This window comes from Filicampus tigris, chromosome 1, assembly GCF_054856515.1.
Source record: "Filicampus tigris isolate MCC_2025a chromosome 1, RoL_Ftig_1.0, whole genome shotgun sequence".
Taxonomy (NCBI): domain Eukaryota; kingdom Metazoa; phylum Chordata; class Actinopteri; order Syngnathiformes; family Syngnathidae; genus Filicampus; species Filicampus tigris.
The window spans coordinates 3,895,001-3,915,484 of record NC_141217.1 but is presented as its reverse complement, the minus strand read 5'-3'; the positions used below and the strand labels follow the sequence as shown (position 1 = coordinate 3,915,484).

Sequence of the window (20,484 nt, the reverse complement as noted above, 5' to 3'; positions counted from 1 at the left end):
GGACTTTCACTGTTCACCACTCCCTCTGAGCCTGAACAGGATGACTGGTGCCGTGTAGCACAGCCAAGCATGTCAAATACGCACAACACTCCCATCAAGCAAACCGCTGAGAGATAGACACACAAGCACAGAAATAGGACATCATGCCCCATTCAACATGTATGGGTGACTATTGTGGTTTTGCAGGTTATTGTGCTTGAAGCGTGCAGCGCAGAAAGATCAACACAAATTTAGAAGTAAGGTGGAATGTGCCACATGTCAAATGACGAGGGTCTACCTTGTTCCAAGCTCAGGAGAACCACTGATGAAAGCCTGTAAATCCTCCACTTTCCCTCATGTACTGTGTAGCCATTATTTGGTTAATAATTATTAAATTCATTCACGGCGGCTGGGTTTTACTGCCTGCAGTACACTCAGCTGTCACTATGGGCACCACATTGTTATTATTAATTTTTTAAATTAAATTTAAAAGGCTTAAACTGACGAAAATCCTCTGAAAATCAGTCATTACTTAGAAAGCTGCTACTAGCTTACAGGTTAATGACTTATATTTAAGTATACACAGTACACAATGCAGTTTTAGGAGGTGAACATTTGTTCTCTAAATCTACATGGGAATTGGGAGGAATACGCCAGAAGGAAACGAACTATAGCAGAAAGAGCAGCAAGAAGTATTGTCCCAGTGAGGGCCCAGCCACAGACATGTGGCCAGAAGGAAAGAAAGACCCCCGCTTCCCCAGTTAAATAAGTAAGATTTGGAGAAAAAATGGGTGGGAGTTAATCACGGCCACATCTTTGGTCAAATATTTTAAAATTATACTTTGCGTTTAATAAAGATTTGAAATCTAACAAATGTCCCATCAATCAACCACAAAGCATGCAGCAGAAAATAACACTTTGTAATTCAAAGCTGTAACTCATCTCCCAATTATACAGGAACATGATCAGACATGCAGACACGCATGTCACATCTCATAAACTAATTCTGAAAACGGCATACACATGAGAATGCAAGTTTTTACCGGTGTCTTCAGTGACACCCGAAAAGACATTTGCAACCCATGTCCCCTTTTTAGACACACCAGTCTCATCTTGATGATGATGACCGACGTTTCTTGAGGCTTGTAAAGGTGTTCAAATAGCAATATACATTACAACTGTGAATTATACACTTCTGCCCTCAGTTATACCCTCTCAGGTTTGGCTTTGCGTTTCATATTCTTAACTTGGTGCCTGACTTCTGGTGCAGTTTGAAGTAGAAGCTGTGACAGTCGAGTAGAATAAGATCCTTCTCACCATACCAACATATGGTTGCACTTCTTTCCCCCTCGAGGCCCTGTGTGTGGGTTCATAATGTTTTTTGTCTTTTCTCTCATGCTCCCTATCTCATCCTCTGCATATCTGCACGCATACACACGCACACACACACACACAAACACACACTCACATCACTGCTTTTGCAAATGTACTCTGTCCAAAAATGCAAAATGCATGAGGATGATTTCAGTCTGAGTGGAGGATTGCATTGTTCACACGTGCACATCTGCGAATTAAATGTCTGGTGCCACAGCATCACAACATACATCATTTTGGATGCCGACAGGAAAAAAGTAAAAGTTGTTCCTTTTAATCATTTCATGACAATTTACTAGCAAATGCTGTATTATATTTGAATGGATCTATTTTCCAGTGTCAGAACAGTTCTTGCACAGCACTCTCAACAAACACAAAGTACTATTTCGTCAATGTCCAGTGAAAAGCGCTTGTCCATTTTTTTTAATTTTCTTATTTTTACATGAATGGTGTTTCCGTGTTACAAACATTGCATTAACGTGAAAATTAATTTTTTTTCCAAAATTGGACCTAAGTTTTTCACAGGAGGGCAACGATTTGCTATGCCACCACAATTGTATGTATTATTCAAAGCAGTGGGGTTTGCATTTGGGCGTATTACTGTATTTTCTTATCATTCACTGATTGTCCATTTTCTGCTAATTCGGCCTATAGTCCATTGTTTTTCTGACAAAATGCTACTCAATATCTCTTGAAAACCAATTTAGGGCCCTATTTTCGAGCTGGGTGCAAGTCTAGCCCAAAGCGCAGTCTAACTGTGCGCATGGGTGGAGTTGTCTTTCTTTTGGTATTTTGCTCGACTTTGCGGCAATAGAATTGGGTATAAGAGGACGTTTGCGCCTTTGTGCACCATAGTGGGACGGAAGTTTTTCCCAGCGAATCCTTGCGGCATCACTCATTTGCATTAAATTCGGGGTGGTCGTAGCCCACACCCAAGTACGCTGTGTCTGACATTACGGGAACAGAAAACCACCCAACGTGGGATTGACCCCGCGCCACCGGCTTGGGAGGTCTGCTGAGCTAAGAGTCCGGCCCCCGGCACTGCCAAACAAATTTGGTGCTCCGCGGATGTGTGCGGTGGACCTCATGGTATTTCATTAAAAATATGACAACAGTGTGGGACAATCCATCAGAATCATTGTAGAAATCCATTTTTTCCACCAATTATGAACATATCCATCTTCAAAATATTTTAATAGCAAGCTGGTCACTTTTGGGGGGTGGATGGGTCAAACACGGACGCATGACTCGGAGGTGCAAGGCGGGCTCCAATTGCAAGTCACACACACGGCCGACTACATCATCCAGAAGGGGAGATATTGCAGTTTACGTGCCACTGTTATGCATGAACTCCAGCTAAGTCTAATTTCTGTTTCCGGAATATTCAAGCACAGTGTACTCGGGCGTACGCTCCGTACCGCCCTGATTTCGATGCAAATGAGGGATGCTGCAAGGATTGTCCAGGAAAACATTATATCCCACAATGGCGCACAAAGGCCTAAACACCCGGTTACACCCATTCTTAGGTCAGGTCAGGTACACTCGTCGCACGTAAACATCCACATGCACACAATCACACAAGTCTGTCTTATTCCCATTGCCCATGACACTCCTGTCACCCAAGAAAGGTCAACACATTTACACTGTGACCTTTGAAAGCGCTGAGCTCTCAGGAGCTGGAGAGAATTTTAATGCACTGCAAGACGGTGTCCTCTGTGTGTTTTGACACATGTGTGTTTATTCAACAGAAAGCAGGTTACAATTAGGCATTTGGTTCATTCCAAGGTTTTACCCTAAAATGTGCTGGACCAGATAGTTACACTTTATTAAAAACAGCAAACGACAGCACAAAAGGGAAAAGGAAACTCCCAATTTTGAAAGTGTCCTGCCGTAACGTCTCAGCACGTTGACAGATAAGCGTCTCATTAGGGTGGCTAATGACTGGCATAAAGGACGGAACATAAATGCAGCATTAATGTCAGAAGCCTTCGCCAGCTGCGAGAGCGCTTTCATGTCAGCCATCTCGGCCGATGGGAATTAGTCACAGTCCCTTACACAGGAAGTTCCTTTAAGTAGACCAATTGTGTGTCACGCTGCGTTTGTTGCCCTCAGTGCCTTTCATGGTTGTTAAAGGATGTCACAAGTCATTCAGAAAGAGGAGCATAGTCAATGGGAGGCTTTTAATTAAGTGGTAAGCATCACAACATTAGGTTCAACTGCAGGACCTAAAGTGAACCACCATAATAAACTTAATGTTAGATGAATTCCTCCGAGATGAGTGAGAATTTGTATTTTTGTAACTTTGCACTTTTGTATACAACACAAACTGGGTTTGTGGGTGTATGCACATGTCTGTGCCATTTTTGGGGGGGGCCATTGAGTCTACAAATGGAATTATTGATATGAACGTACTGACTATTAACTATAAGAAACTGAGACTGGAAACAGCTCCCGGCCTTAAACCACATGACAACGTTTAATCACTGGCTTAGCCCAACATCCACATACACTTGTCAACTTGACCCATCTGCTCCCAATAGCACCACGCTTTTTTCCACTTCACATTCTGGCCCCAGCCTGTTCGGCACGTGTGCAGTGCACATATGTGGTGTGTTCTAATGAGTAGATTGTAGGCATATTAAGATGTTGTTTGCTGGTTTCAATCCATGTGAAATCATTTTGAGCGTACCAATGTTCATAAATGAGTTTGTTATTCATTGAGCTGTAAAGTAAGGGAGACACTTGTGTGTGCATGTGTGGGTTTGGGGGTGCGTGTACGCGTGTGTGTGTGTGTGTGTGTGTGTGTGTGTGTGTGTGTGTGTGTGTGTGTGTGTGTGTGTGTGTGTGCATATGTGTGTAAACACTGACGCAGCCACAACATGGCACACTCCCCTATAGGTGCACTAGGGTTCTCCGCGCCAGCCTCAGTACGGTGAGAATAGTTGTAAAACTTCAGATGATGGATTTGAAGCGTCCTCTCCTGCTGCCAAAGGAGATGATCTTCAAGGAAAAGCATGGAGGGAAATTATGTGTGCTTTACATTGCAATGAAACCCCCCACCTGCCAAAAAAATGTTCATTTGCTATTTGTGCCACACAAGTGCTTTGCCAGGACCAGTTGCCAGGCAACCAACACAAACCCCGAGAAGTGTCTGCTCGCAGACAAGAAATAATCTGACACATAGCCCACTGTTAATACTCTCAATTGTCATTTTCTCACTTGGGTTTACGTGTTGAAACTTGCAGTAAGGGGTGCATGAATACACACTTTAAACACGTGGTTGGTGGACTTCAGCTGGTTGTTGACATGAGAGTGATATCTTGTCATGTATTAAGTTGGCAAGAATGCAAAACACCTTAATTGTGGAAAATGTGACCCTAAAAATCCATCCATCCATTTGCTATGTCACTTATTCTGTGCAGTGTCATGGAAAAGCTGGAGCCTATCCCATCTGATTTAGAGTGAGGGTTAGGTTAAGTTAAAACCCCTTGCAGGTCACCTGGTATTTTTACCTGAACGCCTAAAAAGGTGCACCCAAATTAAAACTGAAGCTGTACTTGAACCATTTGGAGTATCATCATGGTTTTGGTCTCTTTTTAAAGATAATACTTTGAATTTTTCTCCTCAACTGCCAGAATCCTTTTAAGTTCTACTGGCACTAAATTATGGAAGTTTGAATACATAAAAGAAGGCGGATTTTATGTCCGCCTATTTTTTTCTTTTCCAAAAATCTGCCTGGAAAATTTTGTATTAGGTGGTGGACTAAAATAACACAACAGGATTACAGCTCAAAGGCTCCTCCAATTCCTTTTCAAATTTGACAATAATATGACAGAAAATGAGCATTTTACACAAGTTTTACAAAGGGGATGTCCAGGCGAACCAAAAGTGTGCCATTTCCATGTTCACATACGTAGGGGAAAAGACTGCTATTGTGGAATGCTTCAACAATCATGAGTTCTAATGAAAAGTAAGTCTTGGCGCTATCATATCCTACAGACGAATCATCCATATGCAGGGGTGCTATTATTTACACATGGAATATGTTCATTGGCTGTTGTTTGAACTCTGACATGGGAAACATAAGTTTATTGGATCAAGTAAGCTATCAATCAAACTAAGGTTCAGCCTACGTTTTGAAACGTCGTCGTCGTCGAAGGTAACTCAATCTACGATGGAAAATATGTACATATGTAATATGTATATGTATCTGATAGCAACCTGTAAAGTTGTAGCAAGCTAATAACGTGGCTTTATGGATGTAAGGCTTGTAAGGACTAACTATATTACCGGAATACTTTTACTGGACCCTTGTCGACGTAATATGATCATTGATAATGGATTATGAAATTGTGTCGGACATTTGAGGATGAAATGGTGAGTTCCATATTTTTTGTGTGTTAGCGATTGTTTTGACTAAAATGCTCGCCGAGCCTGCAGATATGATTGTATCTTATAATGTTTGGTAGCATTCGAATCTGCGGAAACTCAGCTTTCTAACCATATATAACATGCCCAGGAATGCTTTGAAGTTGTTCAGTATGCAGTGAATGTCCCGCGGCCACAACGCGATCGCCTCCACTGGTGGGCCGGGGACCCATAACGGGTTAATGCCATACTACCATACTGTCAGGTGTTTGCAATTGGTTGCTTCAAATGATTTGTGAAATCTAACATTTGTTGGCTTGTTTGCACCACCAAATGGGCATTAGTGGTAGCACTTTAGAGTGTTTAGATCCTATTTGGCAGGCAGGACCTTTTGTGTTTGCCATGGTTGCTCTGAGTCCCATTCTTCCCCACTGCCGTATGGTGTTTCACAGGGTCCAATTTTGGAGCCCCTGTTGTTTTCATTGTAAAAAGTATTTGCTGCCCCTGGGTTCCATCTTAAGAAAGCATGGTACAGTATTTCATTTCACTGATATACAGATGACAGTGAGATCTATATCCTGCTAAGCAGAAAGCACACTTTCTTCTTAAGTCCACTTTTGTCCTGTCTGGAGGAAATCAAAGTTTGGATGGCACTAAAAGTAAACAAAAAGAGAACAGAAGTCATGTATTTGGTCCCTGTAGCCCTGATACATCGTATCCTGTTGATTTGGATCCCCTGGCGTCTTATCTAAAACCAACAGTGTCGAATTTGGGTTATAAATGGAACAGTGATTTTAAAGTGGACCGGCAAATGGAGGCTGTGTTAAATCCATCTTTTTTTTTATTCAGGCAGCTGGCTAAAATAAAGCCTCTCCTATCACAACAGCACTGAGAAAGGGTAATCCATGACTTTGTTACATCTCAGATGGATTACTGTAATTCACTTCATTCTGGAGTCCATTTGGTCCAAAATGCTGCTGCTTGCCTACTAACTGGAGCTCCAAGGAGGGAGCACGTAACTCTAATTCTGGCCTCCCTTCTCTGGCTCCCTGGGCATTTTAAAGTTAATTTCATGATTTCTTTATTTGACTTTAAATCTTTAAATGGTCTCACACCACCTTACCTCTCTGAGGTCCTCCATCCCTACATACCTTCCTGGTGCATCAGGTCCGCGGACCAGATGCTACTGTAGGTATCAAGCACTAAGCGGAGCCTCAGGGTTGGAGCAAGCTTTTTCTATTGCCAGTCTGTCTCCCTTTGGAATGATATTTCATTAAAGTTCCCCCTGTCTGCCCTTCTGTAAAACTGCATTTTTATTCCATGGCTTTCGACTCAGCGTGAGACTTGCCATTGTTTTAGTTTTTATTGTGTTTACTGTTTTCATGTTGTTAATGTATTGTTTTACGGTAACTGTCTTTGTTTGCATATGTCTGATTGTTCCTTTCTGTACAGCACTTTGTATGCAGCTGTGCTTGTTTTGATGTTCTCTATAAATAAAGTTCAGTTGAGTTGAGTTGAGTCTGATGACCCTGTTTTTCCTGCAGAAATCACCACGCCAGCAGACACGGCCACGCCCACACTTCCTGCTCAGACCACCACTGTCATTGCATCCACCACAGGTAAAACCAAACTGTGGTTGAGCAAGTAGGCTCACTGTTTGCTGGTTCTCACCGTTGTTCGCCTCGCTACTCCACAGTTGCCACCCCTCCACCAACAGATGGCGTGTGTGACTTTGAGCACGGTCTGTGTGGGTGGATGCATGACCCCGGCGCCCCCCTCCTCTGGTCCCTGCACACCCATGGTGAGTGACCTCATCAGTCAGCACCTCTGCCTGCTCAGCTGTCAAGGAGCTGATGCTTTCTCCATGTAGTGAGCTTTTGATGGACAAAAAGGTCTACAGGGGAATCGGTCTAAAAGATACAACAGTAAAAATGATGCGGCTTAGCAGCTCACAATTAGATTGGGCAATGTCAGCGTACCGAGGGTTTCTATTTACTACAGTGTTTATGTGTGCAACTTCAGGCAAAATTCCATTTGGTCACGGAAAATTGCACAAGCAGAAATATATTGAAGTTGAGTTTATCACCGAGTCTAGACAAGATAGGGTTCCTTACAATTAAATTAAGTCTTTTTTTCTCCCCCCGCAACTTTACTGAGTTCCCCTTTCAATTTGACCAAGGTAATTCCTCCTCCCATTGAAAACAAATTTTGACGTATTTGCCAGACATGCTGCTTTGTGTCAGAAACACACACACACATACACGCACACACTTGCGAGGCAGCAGCAGTGTAGGGAAAAAAACTTAGAAGAGGAGATTCCAAAGAGAAGCAGTCTATCATTCAAAGACAGCCTTATCTGCCCACCTCGGGAAGAGTGTTGTGCAATTTCCAACCACTTAGACATCTATTAAGAAATTACATTAAATACTGTAAAAGGCTGATCTCTCAGAGTTTACATTGTTTTATCTTTAATGCATTGCTTTCGGCCCTCGTGAGTATTAGTGGATCGGATAATGGATGGATGGATTTAAGAGATGGTTCACCAACCCTTGTTTTAAAATTCACTGTCTTCTTGAACCATTTTGTCTTTTCCATCTGGATGGAATTAAATACATTTTCGTCCAATGCCAGATAGTACCTAGATCGTGTTCATCCGATCTCAGAAGCAAAGGGAGGACATTTTGCTCCAATGTGACCTATTGAGCGCCACACTGTCTCTGACAAGGGCCTTCACTGCAAAAATTAAAGAATTTCTAAATTTAAGAAATAAATACTTCTTTTGAGAGGATTCAGACTAAAAACAAGTGAAATTATCTGCCAGTGCAGTAAGATTTCTTGAAATAAGAAAAATTATCTTGGCTTTTGAAAAAAGATAAATACCTTAAAATAAGTGGCGAAACACTAATTTCAAGCACTATATTAGGTAAAATGAAGTTGAAATTAAACTATCATGCAAGTTTTTGGAATGGGTGGGGGATTCAGAGCATCCGGAGAAAACCCACGCAGGCACTGGGAGAACGTGTAAACTCCACACAGGAAGGCCGGGACTGGATTTGAACCCACAGCCTCTGCACTGTGAGGCAGATGTGCTAACCAGTTGACCACCGTGCCGCCCGAAGTCTATCCATGTTTCAGAAAATTACAATTTATTTATAAAATAAACACAAAAATTGCAGAGTTGAAGGTCTCTTTCAAATAGATGAAAAAGCTGAACTTAAATTATCCATCGAGCAAAAAAAATACCTGAATTTAAAAATACAGTGGGGAAAAACTGAGCACTATTTCACTGAACGATGAAAATAAACATTTGCAAAATAACTTCCTGAATATTTATTTGACCTGGTTAATGGGACTTCTGCTCCTGAACCTTTGCGCACATGCAGCATCTGCAAATCAGGGCTGGGAAGTCTTTTTCATCTTTACGCAGGACTGTAAGCTGACGTCATTTTCAGAAAAATCCTTTTTTTTGTGTGTAAGCGTTCATATTACATCATAAATGAGACCGCAGTCTCTTTTCTTGTGTGTGTGCGCGTCCCGAAAGTGACCCGCATGCGCAGAAGAAGAAAAGACGTCACACACGGCGTTGTGTTTACAGAAGTAAATGTGGTGCAGCGTGTCGGGGCATTTCGACAGTGGAACGATTCGATCAGAGGTAGTTATACAGTATTTGGGGGAAATGATGAGGCGAGGCTTTTTCGATCTCATTTCACTGGGACATCACAAAAGACGACGTCACGTCATAACCGTGCGTAAAAAAACAAGCCGATCGGAGCCATGGCTGAATTACCATAAATGTCCACTTTATGCTTCATGTTTCAAGTGGGTTTAAATTAAAGTCAAAAGGTAAAGTCAATACTGTTAGTCAAAACAACTTCGATCCCCCCGCTCCCACAACTTTACCTCTGCCCGCTCGAAGCGCATTTTTGGGCTGAGGATGACATCAATGTCGGATGTATGCAACCTGGCGGTTCAGACTGCGGTCACATTGCAAAAAAATAAAAATCCCATAGGTATCCAATCTAGGACCATAAATGAAAGTGGCCAAAAACTTTGACTTACTAAGAAGGCATGATGCACGTTTTTGAGACAGATAACATGCACTCCAATCGGACACTTATTATTTACTTTCTCAAGCCACATAAAGCCTCAACATAAGGATGAAGGAGCCGCATGCGACTTCTATACTATATTAAGACATTTAAAAAACAGTCACAATACAGTCAAGCCAAACATTTTTTTCAAGAAATGTTCAATGCAGACCCATTAGTTGAAACAAGGCATTCTGATTAATATTGTGTTTGTTGATTATGAGTTAAGCCAATCACAGCTGACCTGTTTTCTGAAGCTCAGCCATGATTGGTCGTTACCCGAGCCCTGAGCAACTGTGATGTCATTTTCAGTTGTCAGAAGTGACAAAATGGCTGTCCCCTGAGATGGCTAAAAACAGGTGGATTTTGCTGCTTAAATATTCCACAAACGCAATAATAATCAGAATGCCTTGTTTCCGCTATTGGGCCTGGGTAGAACATATTCTTGAAAAAATAATGTTTTGGTTGACTTCCCCTTAAAATCAATCTTGAAACACCAATGCAGATCGGTGTAATATGCTACCCCCTTCCAGTATTAGTCTGGACACATGCTGCCGAATTCTGTAGTAATTGTCGACATGAAATGCTCTTTTTAGGAAGACTAGAAAGCAATTACAGTAATCAATTTGGTTGGTGATAAAAGCACGCATTCGCATCTGTGTGTTGGACGGACACTGGCTAAGTTCTTCAAGTTATAAAAAATAAAATAAATAAATAGAAAATACATTTTTAATATATGGAATAAAGAGCTCAGAGTCCAAAATAACACCCAGGTTTTTCACCTGAGGTGAGGGATGTAGAGACAGTGTTCGTATTTTAGTTAAACGTTTCTCTCTCTGGGCCTCTTAAAACTTCGGTATTATCCTGGTTAGGCTGAAGAAAGTTCTCTGCTATCCAGGATTTGATGTCCAGGACACAGTTAAATATGACATCCATTGGACTTGCATCATCAGGAGACAGATGTGTACAACTACGTGTCGTCAGCTTAGATGTGGAACTCCGTGCCTCCTCTTGATACCACTAAGACCACGAGTACAAAATGTAAGTTAAACAATAAAGAGCCTAAAATTTAACCTTGAGGGACACCGTATGTTACTTCATAGACCTTCGAGGAGCATGTATCTATATTCACCATAAAACTTCTTTCAGTGACACTAAAAAGACCCAACAGGTATTTCAGTCTAGAATATTTAAAAGAATGGTGTGGTCTACTCTGTCAAAAGCAGCAATTTATGGGAATCAAGATTACACCTAAAATCATTTAAAATCTTAAAAAGGGCAGTCTCTGTGCTATTGTTTACATTAAACTCGAACTGATATACTTTTTGCAAATATCACAATTGCCTAAAAAATCGTCCATTTGATTAAAAAATAGTTTTCTAAATGTTTGCTTAAAAATGATAAGTTTGATACTGGCCGATAGTAGTCAAAATTGTTCAAATCTAAATTGCGCTTCTTCAGAGAGGACCTAACACAGGAAAAGTGCTCGTCTGAGGAGAACACTTACAATTTCTTCTGAAGTAATTTCTTTACTTCAACTGCCCTCCACACTTTTTTTTGTGTGTGTTGATAACTTTTGAAAGAATAGAATAGAATAGAAGAAAGACTTATTTTGTCATTATATAGTGTGCAACAAAATTGCAGGTCCCAAAAGTAAACATGTTTGCTTGAAACATGGAGGCCTAGTTTGCTTCTTGCTTGCAGGGACCTGCTGTGAAGTGGATTCACAATACTCGCTTGTGCTTTGCATTACGAAGCAGCCTTGATAGTGAACTGTCAGTCCAGCACAACGTGGATGGGAAAAAATAATGACTAAAACACTTTCCCTTTTAGGCACACAGTAAATCTGCTACTTAAGGGAGACACAAAATAGCTTTTTTTTCCAGATTTGAAAAAGTTCTACGGTGTCTTAATGACATGTCTATGGCATGCTTGTGTCAAAATATGCCAAGATCAAGAGATGTAATAAACTTAACACACCCCATTTATTGTCTTGCTGAAGTCAAGTGAATAAGCCATCCCTCGTACTGTCATTTTTCTGCTGGTTTCATCTGGCTTTCATTACCAACCGGGGGCGATGAGAGACATGCGTTGCAAAGTTCCTTTTGTTGTCTGGGCAAGTGTATATGCAACAGGTTTTGCATTTTGAAAACCACATGTTCACTTCACAAAATAGGTTAAATAATTACTTGGTACTGCTGGTGACCACTTAAAATAAAATTAATGTGTGAAATTCTGCACAAATGTGTGCATACGTGTAATATTAACTACTTTTAGTCTTAATTTCCTCTGCCAGTTAAACAGAAAAGCGTAAACACACACAGATCTACATGCACCTGCACACAGTGAGTGGTGAACTATGAAATTATTCTCACAAGCCCATTTACCAAAGCTTTCAGCTGACAAACAAATACACTAGGTTCAGCCATCTCGCTCCCTTGCTCACAATAGCGCATGCAATTTCCGAGGTACCGTAAACATCGCCAATGATGGAACAAATGGAGCGCCTCCAAATTTGTTGAACTTTTCCGGAGTTTCAGTTATTGACCTACTCGAGAAAGAAAAGCGATTGTCCCTTTGGGTTTTGGGCTGATTGCGCTCTGTCGTCAGAAGGGAGGTCTCACTGGGCCTATTCTTCTGTGTGTTCATTCTTGTGTCTGTTTATATGCGTCTCTTGTTTGGAGGAGGGTAACTATTGTTCAGTGGTAATGTCGTCCCTGTTAGTAAAGGATGACTAGCGTCCTTTTCGTTGCAGTTGCCTGCGATTGTATTAAAAGTACTGTCGGGTTTGTGAGAATAAGAATGAATTACTGGAGCTTTCTTTTCCCACACGGATGACTAATGATGACAACTGTGTCACTGCAGCCATGAACACAAATACAGTGTGTCTGTGCTCCATTCATGCCATTTACCTTAAATACAGCGTCATGCGCTGAATGATGAATAAATAAAATGAAGAAAAATGAAAAACAATATTTTTTGTGTGTGTAGCATCAAAGCTCACCACTGGGAGCACAGTTTTGACTCATACAATGTTCTTACATATTACAGCAATATTTAATTTGTAGTTAATTGATTGGCTATTACAGCTACTGAACCAAGATATTCGCTGCTCATGGATTTTGCGCACGCGCGCACACACACAGTTAATATGGAAATGCCAAATGATCTCTAATGTTGCTGCATCTTCTCCAGAGCTCAACAGTCATCTGTACATCGAAGCCAGCCCGAAGACGGAGCAGCAGCGAGCCCGGCTCCTCAGCCCCATGGTGCCAGCCGACAGCGGTCCTGTCTGCCTCCTCTTTTCCTACCAAATGTGGGGGGAGGCCCAGGGGCACCTCAGGGTCCTGCTGCGAGACACCCACAACGAGGAGACCCTCCTGTGGACCCTGAAAGACGACCAGGGTCCAGTCTGGAAGGAGGGCCGCACTATCCTGCCTCGTTCGCCTAAAGACTACCAGGTACTGATGAATTCCCCGGCACTGTGGAAGCTTTACATTCAGGCAAAATAAATCGAGCCCTAAAAGAAGCCACACTGTCTCTTTAGGTTGCATGATTGTTTAGAGTTGCATTTTTTACAGCCATCACACTGATGTTCTCATAAAATAGTAAGTTGCTTGCAAGCGAGGGGGAAGATGATTGCAAGTATGAGTTGTTGCTTTGAAATCACAAGCACTCTATTAAGTTTTCATCCCGTCTCTTCTTGTCCCTTGTGTTGCCTTCCGCCTTTCTCCTCTCCTTCCATCCTCCCTCTGTTCCTCCCGCTCCTCTTTCTTCTGCCTTTTTCTGTTGTTGTTGCTTAGGTTGTGATGGAGGGCTTCTTTGCGCATGGCACGAGAGGACATGTCTGGATTGACAACATCCGCATGAGCTCCAGCACGCCGCTGGAGGAGTGTACACGTAAGTGGCACAAGCCCACACACATCACATGTCTACACCAGTGGGACAAGCTGTACTTTTTTATTCTTTGTTTGACCCACCCGTCCTCTGTCACCGTCTGCCTCCTCTCCGCTTAAAGGCATCAGCAACGCATGTGAAGTGATAAACACCCCCAACATTCCTCCACATCCAGCTTTATACAGGCGTTTTATTCCAAGACACCCACCTAGTACGTAGATGAAAGAGGCGAAGCGAGCGAAGGAGGGGCACTGTATAAACTCCTCCAGAAAAAAGGAAGAATAGGAAAAGTAGGCCATAAACGCCCCGTGGGCCCCCGCGATGCTAATCTATGTTTCATTAGATTTCTATTCTTCTCTTTCTCTTCTTCCTCCATCTCTTATGCGCACAAGCCGGTTGTATTTGTAAACAGAGCTTTTCCCGAGCTGTCAAAGGGAATTACTCGACAGGCTGTTTCCAAACTAAATGGCGGAACGGCTGGCGCGAGCCGAGAGCCAATGTCGTCTCCTTAATCTGGCCTGAGACGGGGCTTTGGAGAGGGTCTTAAGCAGATCAGAGTCCAAGCTGGAGGTGCACAGTTAGGAAGCTGCCACCGTTTTCTGCCTGACATCCATGGTGCTTTTGAGCCAGACCAGCCAGTGTGGGGAAGGCATCTTTGTGTGCGCTTTCGCATCAGTCATGGCGTGTGTATATTGAGGGTCTAAACTGCTCAGCAGTCAAGAAAGCCCAAAAATCTGCCAATCTTAGCTCCTTCGCCACTCCCACAGTGTGCCGGGATGCTGCTTATCACCCAAGACGGGAGAATTCTTCACAGTACGTTGGCGTATCTGCCACAGGCGCCAGTTCCCAAGGCTCGTTTCCCCTTCTTGCCCACCCGCCCCATCCCATGCACACAAAGGCACCACATCTTTGTGTTTGTATTCCCTCCAATCAAAGTGAAGGCTCTGCAGTGCGGCTTCCCAAACAGCCCCGCGCAGTTGGACTTTGATAAACATCTTGAAATGGATGCTGTTCCCAGCTCACATAAATTGCATTCTCACAATGGAGCTGAGTAAAGGACATAATTCATGTAAGCTGTCTCAGGAATTAACTTAAATTTCCTCAGGAGGAGTTTGGGAGTCTTGTGACATTTACCTGACATTTGCCTGGCTTTTCCGTCATATGTGAAGTTATCTAACCGTTCTCTCTCTCTTTCTTGCGCTCTCTCCCTCTCTCCCTGCCCTCGTCACCCATGTTTTCGGACTGTCCTCACAGAACCCATCAATGCCTTCTCTCCAGATATGACCGGTGAGTGTATGATGTCATTTACTCTCTAGCCTTGCTGCTTCTGCTTGTTAGTATGCACCAGGCTGTGGGGTTTTCGCTTGGCAGCACCAATATGTCTCAATGACTATATAAGCTGCACAAACTATCCCATGGCCGAGTACACTGCAAGGGTTCAGAATGAATACAAGTGCACACATCGGCACAGCGGCATGGAGAAATCACTAAACACACGCTAAAGAATGAAGAATTAGAACTAATGAATGCCAGATCATGTGAGTTACCTGAAAAATAGATTCTTTTGGTAATTCGTTGTGTCCTGGTGGAAACAAGACGATTCTTTGCAAAAGTGCATCTTTTTGCGTGAAAGGCAAGTGAAATCACGCACACCTCAGGCAGTCAGATATGAGAAAATATCTTTTTCATGGATCTCGGTTTCTGGCTCAGACCCAGCCTGACGGGTTTTAAATAACTGTCTGCCTCATGAAAAATATTTAGAGCATCCTGCGGGACGCGATGAGATTGATGTTTGTGCTCTGGCATCTCATAATGTCCTCCAATAAGATAAGAGCTCGGTGGTTGCTGTCACTGCAAATATCAGGTGGACCCACCCCAGCTCTCCCCTACATCCCACACAATAATATGGCCACATATACACACCGCAAGCCTGAGCGTCCCTCCGCTCCGCGACTCACCTAATGAATGTGCACAGTCTGAAGCTGCAGCAGTGACGGCATGCGGCAACTCCTTCTGTAGTTAAAAATCAGCTCTGCGTCTCTCCTCCAAGTTCACTGTTGCTCTGCAGGCCTTTTAAGTTCTCAGAGTCCGATTTGGATCATACTTGTGAAATTAATTTCTTTAGTCCCTGGATTGTATTTGTCTGTGGAATTTTGGAGTAGAAACTTCTTGGAAAGCGCTTTGGTTAGTCATTCCCGGTAAATGGAGAAGGAGTTCAATCCAGGGGCAACATTGTGAAAAGCTTTTGGCTCGTGGAGGAGAGGGCTGGCCTGGAGGCTGATGCATGAGAAGAAAGGCAAAGAAAGAACGCTGAATAACATGAGCTATATGCTTGAAAGCTATGTGCCAAGTCAAGCCAGTTAAATAACAGATCCAGCATCAGCGAAAAGCGAACTCGATTCCCATGTGGTGTCTATTTGAGTCTTGCATGGTGATGTAGTTGAAGGGCCTAACAAGAAGGAAAAAAGTCCTTCATTCAGTGTGTGCAGGTGCTTTTCAACTAATTGTTCGTATCTTGCTTTCACACCAAGTCACGTCGTTGTGAGTTGTCAAGGAATGTAACAGCATTCCCATTGATTAGTTCCACAATTGGACTGATTTCAATTTGATGATCTTGGTGTGAAAATGTGTCCTCCAACTCAAAGATGCATTTATGCACATGGATGCATTTGAATATTTCTTTGGCCATTGGATATTTGTTCTTTTTTTCACTCGGCATGCTTGTGCATGCTCAGGTGCACGCCTCCTAGAAAATTGATCATTTCAGTAAATGTAGCGCCAATTCCTCTCTTTTCCTGTCGGCCAATTATTCTGTATCTCTCCACCAGGGGGAGGTATTCCCGTGCCTCCCTTCCCCATCCACTGGTATTACATTATGGCTGTTGGAGCCACTCTCCTCATCCTGGCTGTGGCCATCTTGGTCAGAGCTCTTTGTTGCTGCAGACGACACCTGGCCACCCAGAAGAGCCAACAGTCGGTGGCCTATCACAGCTCCTCGCAATGCTTCCAGTACTCAAATTGGTCCACAAGTATGGCCACCCCAGGGGTGGAGCCAGTGCTGACAGTGAGGTTGGACAGCCGGGACCGACACCGCACTCTCTGCTGAAACGAGCGCATTGGCTTGAGTGTTTGTCCGTGCAGGATGCCTACACGTGACGTTGCTGTCACAAAGCCAATCAACTAACTCATCAGTTTACGGCTGCGCGGGTGATGATGGGAGTCTACAAGAGTCTACAAAAACAAATGAGTCTGCTCACTATTGGATGTCGCTTTGGTTGCTTGTTTTCCTCGTCGTTTCCTTGAGGAGTTTGTTATTGTCACACTATGACCCGCTGATCCTGATGGCCGGGCTGGAGTGGAGGACTGGAGTGACTTATTTATCTGAACATCTTATTAGATGCCCCTTATGTGCTGTTTGACCCCTCAGGCCCCGATCATCCTTTTGGAGCTCCCTCAGCATGGACTTCCACACAGATGTGTGGGCTGGGTTGAGCCAGTCCGAGCTGCCAAACCGCCAGCTAAAACAAGACACCTGAAACACGAGGATGAATCTGGCTGTAGAAATGAACTCTGCTCTTGCTTGGACTTTGGCCTGTTGCGGGGGTGGAGGGCTGGGGGTCCATTATCATTTCGAAACAAGCATGTGCACATTTAAGAAACAACGAAATGCTGCTGGTAAGGCGTCAGTCAGTGATGGATGCGGTCATGGTCAGTGCTCACTTTTTATGCTCGTATTGTCTTTCATAATAAAGCACGTCTTTCCCGTTTTACGCATCGCATCGCCCACTTGCGTTGTTCTCTCCACATCCTTAGTGCCGCCCGCATGAAAGCCGCACGGAGCAGAGTTAAGTTGTGGGTGCTTTCAGTGGGAATTTGTGCTGGCTTGTAAATAGACACAGCTGTCTACCGTCATCCCTTTCTTGATGTTTGCGCCTACAAGTCCAAGAGTGCCATCAAATCAGATGCTGTGTATTGCGGTATATTTAAAGATTAAGCCAAGGCATCATGAAAACCAAGAACAATATGAAGCATTGCTGATATTCTTCTTTTTGGCGCTTAACAGGATAGTAGAAATTATGATTCCCAGAGACATTGAACATAAATGCTGAGATATGGTGTCTCCATTACAGCTTATTAAAACTTTTTAGCATGAAAATATGCCCTACAATGACTATGAAAACCATAGGGATGACATCACATCACTATGAGTCACTGTTTAGCCCAACCCTTCACCAGGCCATTGCTTTTATTTATTTATTTTTTTCTATCCGCGACCTCATCTTTGACTCTCTTTAGGAAAAAGAAAAACTTTTACTTTTTTTCACAAATCCCATTTTGCTCTTAATTAATGAACCTACTGACTTATTGATTCACTAATAGGTTAAAACAAGCAAAATAATGCAAAGAATATTTTTATGTATAAGTGTGCAGACTTGTCTCTTAGCCTTCGCATATAATTACTCGGAATCGAGGCTACAGAATGATGCAAAGTTTCTTTTTGTCTTTTAAAACTGAATGGCACCTCACATACTACTCAGCAAGGATGCACGTTGCCACTTTTTGTCGTTGCACTTTTGTGCCCGGAGTGGTTTTGGCTGATGCTGTACTTTTAAATCAGCAGGAGGAGGGACCGGACACCCGGCTTGACACTGTTCTGCTTCAAGCCTCCAATACTTGTAATTAGTTAATGGACAGATAACATTTATTAAGGCTGCGCAATGCACTTTTCCCTCCCTCTACCGCACTTCCACCGTGCAACAGCCTGCCAAGTTGAGTTGCCCTGGAAACATTTGTAATACCGCTATTGGCCATCGCAGCCCTTCAGATCGAGACGTGTGCCTTGCCAAGCAGTTACTCCCATTCCTGTATGCCTGCCAACCGCAGCGAGTGCACAACACACACACACACACACACACACACACACTTTCACAAAAAGTCTTCACTCACTTTTAATACACGGCTCTTAAGGGTGATAGTTTTGATTGTTTTTAAAGGAAGCTTTGTTATCTGATGACAAGTTTGCGTCTTTATTCACACAGAATGAGCAGTCTTACAACATCACTATGCTACATCTTGCCTGTATTTTTGACAGCAATGTATCATAATGATCTTTCTCTAATTAATAAAGTCATATTTTTCTACAATTTGAAGAGCTGCCCAGCATTGCATTTCTGTAAACACTGTATGAATGCAGCAGTGTGTTGGTGGACTATTTTGTCCCGTGCAACAATATTTCTACTCCATGTGGACAAATGTCCATGGGGTCCCTGTGGCATTACACATGCAAAAAGTGAAAATGGAAGAAAATACAATTGAGTCGTTCCTCCCTCACAGCTACAATAGCTTCCACTGTGCTGAGAAAACCTTCTACATGATGTTGTTGTCTGTTTGTGGGGTTTTGGGGGGAGTTAGTGATCTACAAGAACATTTGTGGGGCCAGAAGTCACTGACGTTGGCCCCAACATTTCAAGGCTCTCAAGTTATTCCACACCAAACTATCCATCCATTTTCTATAGCGCTTGTCCTTATTCAGTTTTTGGGTGAGCTGAAGCCTATGCTAGCTGGCTTTGGGACAGAAGTGGGTCAATTGGCTGTGTTAGACTATCACATGGACTATGGTAACTACATTGTAGTTGTAAGAGCTTCTTCTCATTTCTGTTGTTGCGACTGACTTTTGAGACATTAAACACTCAGCACAACCATTTTCTCCTTTATTTCTGTCCGGCAGAAGCATGTCACTTCCTAATTAGTTAGAGTTCTATTTCATGTCACAATGACGCTCTGCAAACTTTGGTGTTGACACATTTGCAATTGCAATCGTAAATACCGAAATAGTTTAAAATTTATGCAGAGATGGCTCAACAGCTCAAAACTAAAGGTCGCCTTTGGAGGTACCATTGAAAACCTGAAGTTTTCCCAGAAATTCAACACTAAAATAATTAATATCTCAGCCCCTGTAGCAGACAGAAACATAATTCCAAATGAATTAGAGAGCTTAGAAATGTGGCTTTCTCACAGACAAAGTTTATTATTATTATTTACTGTTTCAATCGAAGATGTAAAAATAACGTGTCAGTGCAAGAGAAGGACTATTTTAATTTAGAAAAAAAATCGAGTGGTAATTACCATCCTCTATTCTGTTACAAAGACGTCAATATTGTCATTGTCTATGAACCATATCATATGACGTTCGACTGATATGAACGGCTCGAAAAAAATCCACAATATCCTCCGCGGTCTCGCGACACTGTCACGTGTATATTTTGATGCATTAAATTGGCTAAGAGACGGAGAATTTGATTAAAAAAAGATAGATGTATCGGCTCTCCCGGCTTTAAAGGTAGAAAGACACAACATGGCTCTAGTGGTACAAACACGCTAATGCGCTCCCGTCCTTAATGGGTTAACCTATTTTGCCGGTCCGTCCTCCGTCCGCGATCTGTGTACCCTTCCGTCCAAATGATCATCCACTGACCAATCCGTCCTCGTCCTTTTTAAGCGCTTCCATCCATACATTGCGTCAGTCCACTCCCGACCCCTAAAAAATAGACCGGAGCCCAGCAGGCGACGTCACGAGAACATTTAAGATTGCTTTATAACGCAATACTATTGTGCCAAAACTTTTGCGTTATAATGTAATAAGTTTTCCGTTTTTATGGCAAAATAAAATAATTATTGAAAAATAACGCAAAGGTTATTTTAGGAGAAAACGAAAGACTTCGACTTTCGGGTTTTTTATGTGGAGGTCAGCGCTGGCAGAGATTTTTTTACGGTGTAA

The 20,484-nt window shown here is 42.7% G+C and overlaps 1 protein-coding gene across 3 annotated transcripts in view; it reads left to right on the top strand.

The window, feature by feature from the left end:
* Positions 1 to 20,484, top strand: part of nrp2a (neuropilin 2a) — a 60,721-nt gene that overhangs the window by 37,395 nt on the left and 2,842 nt on the right. For 2 of the 3 annotated variants that reach the window (XM_086048388.1, XM_086048384.1), the window contains exons 12-16: positions 7,266 to 7,340; positions 7,418 to 7,522; positions 13,005 to 13,270; positions 13,613 to 13,709; positions 14,961 to 14,993. In XM_086048388.1, the coding sequence (XP_085904514.1) occupies positions 7,266 to 7,340; positions 7,418 to 7,522; positions 13,005 to 13,270; positions 13,613 to 13,709; positions 14,961 to 14,993 (576 nt within the window). Of the gene's footprint in view, positions 1 to 7,265; positions 7,341 to 7,417; positions 7,523 to 13,004; positions 13,271 to 13,612; positions 13,710 to 14,960; positions 14,994 to 16,534; positions 19,406 to 20,484 lie in introns of those variants that run through there. The other variant, XM_086048396.1, reaches the window with a different exon arrangement.